At 60.7% G+C, this 6509-nt stretch overlaps 2 protein-coding genes across 2 annotated transcripts; one reads left to right on the forward strand and one right to left on the reverse strand.

Moving 5' to 3' along the window:
- The first annotated feature begins 1495 nt into the window (after positions 1-1495).
- Positions 1496-3667, forward strand: LOC130266475 (uncharacterized). The gene is made up of 2 exons (XM_056515738.1): positions 1496-3119; positions 3251-3667. Exon 1 carries the CDS (start codon positions 2057-2059, stop codon positions 3017-3019), a length of 963 nt encoding a protein of 320 aa, XP_056371713.1. The 5' UTR covers positions 1496-2056; the 3' UTR covers positions 3020-3119; positions 3251-3667.
- A 62-nt stretch (positions 3668-3729) lies between these two features.
- CLPS (colipase) lies at positions 3730-4800 on the reverse strand. The gene is made up of 3 exons (XM_056515741.1): positions 4663-4800; positions 4061-4183; positions 3730-3982 (listed from the first exon to the last, which is right to left on the reverse strand). The coding sequence occupies exons 1-3, from the start codon at positions 4756-4758 to the stop codon at positions 3845-3847; spliced, it is 357 nt and encodes a 118-aa protein (XP_056371716.1). The 5' UTR covers positions 4759-4800; the 3' UTR covers positions 3730-3844.
- Between the last annotated feature and the right edge of the window lie 1709 nt (positions 4801-6509).

Here is a 6509-nt window from a genome sequence, read left to right on the forward strand (position 1 = left end):
CAAAGCCAATCCTGAGGATGGAGGAAAGACTGAGATCCTCATGCCAGGTTTCAGAGCCCCTGGGGCTGATATTTACCTAGGACAGGTCCCTGTCCTTCAGTCAAATCCTTCCCCTCTTCCAGCTTCAGGGGAAAAATCAGAGTGGGAAAACAGGAGCGTGTCTGACATTGTTCCCTCTGTCACAGGCAAAGGCAAAGTCAAAGCAGCCATGAAAAATCATCAACAATTGGTTTTGGCAAGGAGAGGCAAACCAGAGCTTTCCATGAATTTTTTTTTTTTTTTCTTTTTGCTAGAAAGGTTGCTTTCCTTCCAGAGAGAGCTTGAAGGATGGCTTCTGGCCAGCTTCATCCCAAAGCCATCTCCCTGGGACAGTGAAAACCTGGCCCAGATTTAGGAAAACCCTAAGTCACAGGATCAGGCCCCCACATCCCTGGGTCTGCAGCTGGGGTCTGCACCCCATTGTGCCCCACGACTTGGAGCTGCCATGGAGGTTTTGCAGGCACAGCTTGAGGTGTCCCAGGCCAGCAGAGGATGGTGGGGGCAGACTGGGGCATCTCCCCGAGGATTTGGGATGTGCTTCATCCCTCTGGATCCTGCAGTGGCCAAGGGACACCCTGAGAGGGGCCACAGCCCCCCCCCCCGGGCTGCACCAGCCACGGCTTTGCCATGTCCTGACCACCAAGGGGATAAAATCTTATGGGGGGAACAAAGCCCAGAGCCAACAGCAGGCAGGGACCCCAGGTGCCTTATGCACCCCAAACACCTCTTTGCATCCCCAGACGTCTCTGGGCAGCCCCTCAGGCAGAAGCAGCCCAGGACTGCCCCAAAACATCCCCTGTGCCCCCCAACCCAAACCCCAGGAGTGCCTCTGACCCTGCTGCAGGATCAGCCCCATCACCCCAATCTGCAGCAAATTGGGGTGCACTGTGTGTGGGGACACAGAATTAGGTTGTGCCTGGGGTCTTCTCTCCCCCCCAAAATCACTGCACTGGAGCTGCAGGGCTGCTGCCTGTTCCTTCCGCTGGGGGAGTCAGGGGCAGCTCAGCCCCCCCCAAAAAACTGATTCCCCCCTCCTGGGGCTGGGGCTGGCAGTCCCTCTGCCCCGAGGGTGAAGCTGCAGGAGCAAACACCCCAACCCCCCCAAACACACACACACTTTTTTTTCTTTGGAGCGTTTAGCAAGGCTGGGGATGGGGTGACTTTGTTGGGGCATTGGGTGGGCACCCCACTGGAGCTGCCGCGAGTTGGGGGTGCAGGGATGCCCTGGAAGGGGCAGAGAGGGAGTTTCAGAGCATCTGCGCAGAGATTAAAAAGAAACCAAGAAGGAGAAAAAAAAGAAGAGGAAAAGGCGGTGTTTGGGGGCAAGAAAAAGGGTTAAAGCAGCGCAGAGGAGGAGAGGTGAAGGCCGAGGGCTGGCGGAAAGGGGGGAGAGGCGGGGAGAGGTTGGGGAGCGGAGCTCGGCTGAGTGAGAACATCCTGTACCCTCGGTAAAGCGGCCAGGGCGGGGTGAGGGGGCACTGGGGCTGGGGATGTGTCACAAACCTCCCTGCTAAGGGGGACACACCTCCCTGCTAAGGGGGACACCCTTGGGTGACCCCCAGGGGATGGGCTTGGGCGGTGGGGAGCAATCCTGCTGATGGGGTGAGGCTGGGGAGGGTCTTGCGCTGCCCCCCGCCCCAGCGTCCCTTCAGTCTCATATTCCTCTCTGCTTTTTACCAAGCAGGGAGACCCCCGTGCTGGGCAGGGAGGGAGGAAGGGGCACCCCAAAACCTGTACCCGTCCTACCCCCGTCCCCATTCTCCCCACAGGGATGCTCTGCGCACCCCGAGCTCTGCAGATGAGGTCGCCCCCACCCTGCTGGAGGGTCCCCCTGTCCCCAGGGCTGGCAGCACCCCACCCGCGCCAGGGGCCCCTTCCTGTGTTTGTTAAGACGCCGTGAGTCAGGCGTCTGGTTTTCGGTTTGAGCCAATATTTACCAGCCAAGAGCTGCCAAAATAAAGCTGCGGCTTCACCAGTAAATATAGGGCTGAGATGGGGCGGGGCACGGGGGGGATTTATGTGTCCCCCCACTTCAGCACAGCCACCCCCTTCCCACCTCTCTGGTGCCCCTATCGTCTTTTTGCCAGCGTGGAGACACCACAAAAACGGGAACACCATCAAACATCATCCCCCTCCTTCCACGGGTCCCCCACTGCAGCACTCAGAGTGTCAGCGCTGGGGGATTTCAGGGACTGCCAAGGGGGGATGCCCCAGAGCTGGGGTCTGTACCGGGCTGGGGTCCGTGCCGGGCTGGGGTCTGTACCGGGCTGGGGTCCGTGCCGGGCTGGGGTCTGTACCGGGCTGGGGTCCCCATCGGGCTGGGGTCTGTACCGGGCTGGGGTCCCCATCGGGCTGGGGTCTGTACCGGGCTGGGGTCCCCATCGGGCTGGGGTCTGTACCGGGCTGGGGTCTGTACCGGGCTGGGATCAGTGCCGGGCTGGGGTCTGTACCGGGCTGGGGTCCGTGCCGGGCTGGGGTCCCCATCGGGCTGTGGTCTGTACCGGGCTGGGATCAGTGCCGGGCTGGGGTCTGTACCGGGCTGGGGTCCCCATCGGGCTGGGGTCTGTACCGGGCTGGGTTCTCTCTCGGGCTGGGCTCCGTGCCGGGCTGGGGTCTGTACCGGGCTGGGGTCCCCATCGGGCTGGGGTCCCCGGGCTGGGCTCGGTGCCGCTGCCCTCTGCCGGTGCCCGCACGGCCGGCGCTGGGCGTTGCTCGCATCCTGCCCCTGCCAAGAGCGCAAAGCCGCGGGCAGGCAGAGCTCCCGGTGCGCGGCCCAGGAAATGCCGGGCTCTGCAGGGCGCTCCCGCTGCTGTGGGACAGCGTGAGCTGGACTCCACACACGTGGAGGGTCCCCGGACAGACCCTGTGTCCCTTGTCCCCTCCTCTGGCTCTGCCGGGGCTGCTGCTGCAGGAGAGTGGCTGCTGTCCCCATCCCTGTCCCCATTTACCCCTTACCCCGCACCTCATCCTGCACCACTGAGGACACCGTTGTGGTGGCCTCTCACCAGGACCACCATGACAATAAGAACAAGACCCTCCAGGCTTTCACCACCCACCACGAGTTTAAAATTAAAATCCAGGTCAGAATTTTCTCCTCTGAGCCAGACTGGTAGAGGGCAGCAGGTCCCCACATTGCCCCCATGCTCCCCTTCAACAATGGGGACCCCCCAAGCTGTGCCACCCTCCCAGATGTGTCCTGGTGTTTCTGCAGGTGCAGATCCTCAAGCTGCAAGTCACGCTTGTCCTGGAAAGAAAATTTCCTGGAGCAGCTTCTCAGCTGCCAGGGGTTTCCCCCAGCCTTTGTGGCCTCCCCATGTGGTGCAGGGCCCTGGGGGCAGTGGGGAGTTGGGCTGTGGGCGCCTGGTTCTTGCACTGCCTCAGGGATGAAATCAGCATTGGAGAAGCCAAGAGCACTCTGTGATGATCCCCTCATCTCCTGCTGCTTCCACAGCTCTCCAGACAGGTGCCTCCTCTTCCTCCCCCTGCTGTTGTACATCTGTGCCCCCTCCCCATGCCCAAAATATCCCCTTGGGCAGAGCTCAGCTTTGGCCTGCTGCTGCCTAGCCCAGATTATTATATGATCACACACACATACACATAAAACCATCATGTCCATGTGGCTTTTTCCAGGATTTTTTGGACCTGCTGTCCCTGTTCTGGGGTCAAGCTGAGTGAAAACACCACCTTGCATCTTGGCAGAAGCTATTCTTTACTCAAATCCTCCCACAGCCAGACCCAGGAATCCCTGGAGAGGGGGAAGGCAGGGTGGCAGGGGCAGCACAGAGGGGCACAGGGGGTTTTTCCTTCACTGCTGCCTGTAGGAGTCCTGGGGGTCCTTGCAGACACCGAAGTTGCTGTTGGTGATGGAGCCCACGATGGTTTTATCAGCATCACAGGTCAAGCCTCTCTCACAGGGACACTTGTAGTAAACTCCATAGATGCTCTGCAGGGAACAAGGACTCCGTGCAGTGTGGGGGACATGCCCCAGCCCTGCCCAGCCCTGGGAGCAGGCAGCACCTACCTTTGGGGAGCACTCCTGGAACTCAGCTGCCTTTGAAGCACATCGGGCCAGGCTGAGGCCGTTGGCGCGGTGGCAGCAGCCGCTCTTGCACTGGACGCTCTGCAGGCACAGCTCCCCGATCTCCTGCAGCACAAGGCAGGGCCTGAGCACCAGGCCCCTCTTTGTTCCCCTTTAATCTCACCCTAGCTGTGAGCCCAAGGGGTTTGGGTGGGTGTTGAACACCAGCTCTGCCTTTTGGCTGAGGCTCAGCACCACTGCCCCCATGCCCCAAGTTCCCAATCTGCAGCATTTCCTCAGTCTGGCCCAAAATACCACCCACAAAAGTGGTCTTTGCTGGTCTCATGGGCTGAGACACCACAGGAAAAGCCTTTCCCCTCCCCAGCCCCTGTGAACCACCCAGGGTGGGATCCTGGCTAGCTCAGGCAGCTGAGAGCTTCAGTCTGATCCACTTTCTGTATTCAGAGTCCCTTTACACAGCTGATTTCCCATGCTCCAAGTTCCCTCACAACACCAGAAAACCCAAGAGACACTTCCAACCCTCCATGTGTCCACTGCAGCAGTGGGAGCATCCTGTGCCAAGGACAGGGCTGGGCTCCCCTTACCAAGTTGATGATGAGACCCTTCTCCTGCTGAGCCCCCAGGGCTGGGGCCAGGAGCAGCAGGGCCAGGAGCAGGCAGGCAGGCAGCACGTTGGCCATGGCAGCTTTGTTTGTGGCTGTGCCACAGGGAGAGCAGGTGTTTTATAGCCTGTGTCCTTCAGCTGACAGGGCTGCCCCTATCACACCTCAGCTCGTGGCATTGGGGCTCCCAGCTCCTGTTCCCAGGGGACTGTCCCGCACTGGAGATGTCAACCTGCCCTTTAAACAGCTCCTTTGGCCAAAAAGAACACAAAATAATGGCACTTCTGTGCTTCTAGTCCCTCCTCTGCTTCCCCCAGGCAGCAGTGGGCTGTGGAGCTGCAGTTTTCTGCAATTCCCTCCTTGCTGCTGATGGGCAAAGTGAGGGCTGGTGGCCACGGCAGGAGCTCTGCTCTATGGGAAAGCCACCAAATCCTTCATCTCTAAAATGGAATTATGGACACCAAGAAACCCTCTGGAGAGATATTGTGCAGGACAATTGCACAGCCCCCTGCAAGGATCCAGAGCCCACCAAAGTCCCCAGTCCAAGTGCCAGCACTTCAGCCTGCCCTGCCAAATATTTGCTCTGTTTCAGTGCTTGGGGGTGTGTGGCTGATGAAAGGAAAGCAGCCCTGGGAAAGGCACAGCTTCTGTCCATGTTCTTGGACATGATTAATGGGCACATAGCCCTGGCCTTTGACAGCCACAGGAGCGATGCTGAGGTCACTGGCTGTCACACTTCACGTGGCAACAGTCCCCACAACAGGAGCTGAACCTGTGTGGTCACTCAGGATGCAGGGCAGATGTGGCTCCTGGAGAGAGGTCCCAAGGTGGCCACAAGCACTTGCAGCCCTCTGGGGCTTCTCCATGCTCCTCTGGCAGTGGAGACCTGGCCCTGCCCAGGTGCTGGCTGACACCCCGGTGTGTCCTGCTGGCAGGTTGAGCCATTTCCCTTCTGCAGTGCAGCTGTGGGGATGTCCCTCCCTGCCTGCAGTCCCCACCCCAATGATGCAGCAGCCTTTGTGCTCCCTACCAGCGTGGGACACTGGTGACACCGGCTGGGAGGGCAGAGAGGGGACACAGAATTTGGGACACATCACAGGGCACACAGCAGAGCCCGGTGAGATCCTGGGGGTCACGGCACAGCCCTGGCACATCCTGGGTCTCATCCCAACACGCATCCCGGGGCATGTGGCACATTCTGGGACACTCCCAGGGGTGCACGGTGCAGCCCAGGCACATCCTGACACACTCCCGGGTGTGGGTGGCACAGCCCAGGGCGTCACTGGGGGCACAGTGGGGGACAGGGTGCACCGTGAGTGCATTGCAGGGCACAGGGGCACAGCCCAGGACAGACCACGGGGATATTTGGGTTATCCCAGGGTGCGTCTTAGAGCACATGAAGGAGGCGATACATCCCGACAGAGCATCCCAGGCATACCGGGCACATCCTCGGGGCTGCTTCAGGGAGCATCCCGGGAGCACATCGCGAAAGGCACATCCCAAAAGGCACATCCCGAAAAGCACATCCCGACAGGCGCATTCTGAAAAGCGCATCCCGACAGGCGCATCCCGGGAGCGCATCCCGACAGGCGCATCCCGACAGGCGCATCCCGACAGGCGCATTCTGAAAAGCGCATCCCGACAGGCGCATCCCGACAGGCGCATCCCGAAAGGCGCATTCTGAAAAGCACATCCCGACAGGCGCATCCCGACAGGCGCCGCCCGCCCCGGCTGGGGGAGCGGGGTCGCTCCGGCTCCTCCCGAGTCCCCCCCGGCCCGGCGGGGGTGGGAGGAGGTCTCGCCGCCGCCCCCCGGGGCGGTCCCGCCGC

The sequence above is a fragment of the Oenanthe melanoleuca genome, unplaced genomic scaffold (assembly GCF_029582105.1).
Source record: "Oenanthe melanoleuca isolate GR-GAL-2019-014 unplaced genomic scaffold, OMel1.0 S056, whole genome shotgun sequence".
Classification (NCBI taxonomy): domain Eukaryota; kingdom Metazoa; phylum Chordata; class Aves; order Passeriformes; family Muscicapidae; genus Oenanthe; species Oenanthe melanoleuca.

Coding starts and splice junctions, on each gene's coding strand:
- CLPS (XM_056515741.1), bottom strand. CDS start 4,758: ATGGCCAACGTGCTGCCTGCCTGCCTGCTCCTGGCCCTGCTGCTCCTG. Junction 4,184..4,662: donor AGGGTCTCATCATCAACTTG/GTAAGGGGAGCC, acceptor CTTGTGCTGCAG/GAGATCGGGGAGCTGTGCCT. Junction 3,983..4,060: donor TCCAGGAGTGCTCCCCAAAG/GTAGGTGCTGCC, acceptor TGTTCCCTGCAG/AGCATCTATGGAGTTTACTA.
- LOC130266475 (XM_056515738.1), top strand. CDS start 2,057: ATGTGTCCCCCCACTTCAGCACAGCCACCCCCTTCCCACCTCTCTGGT.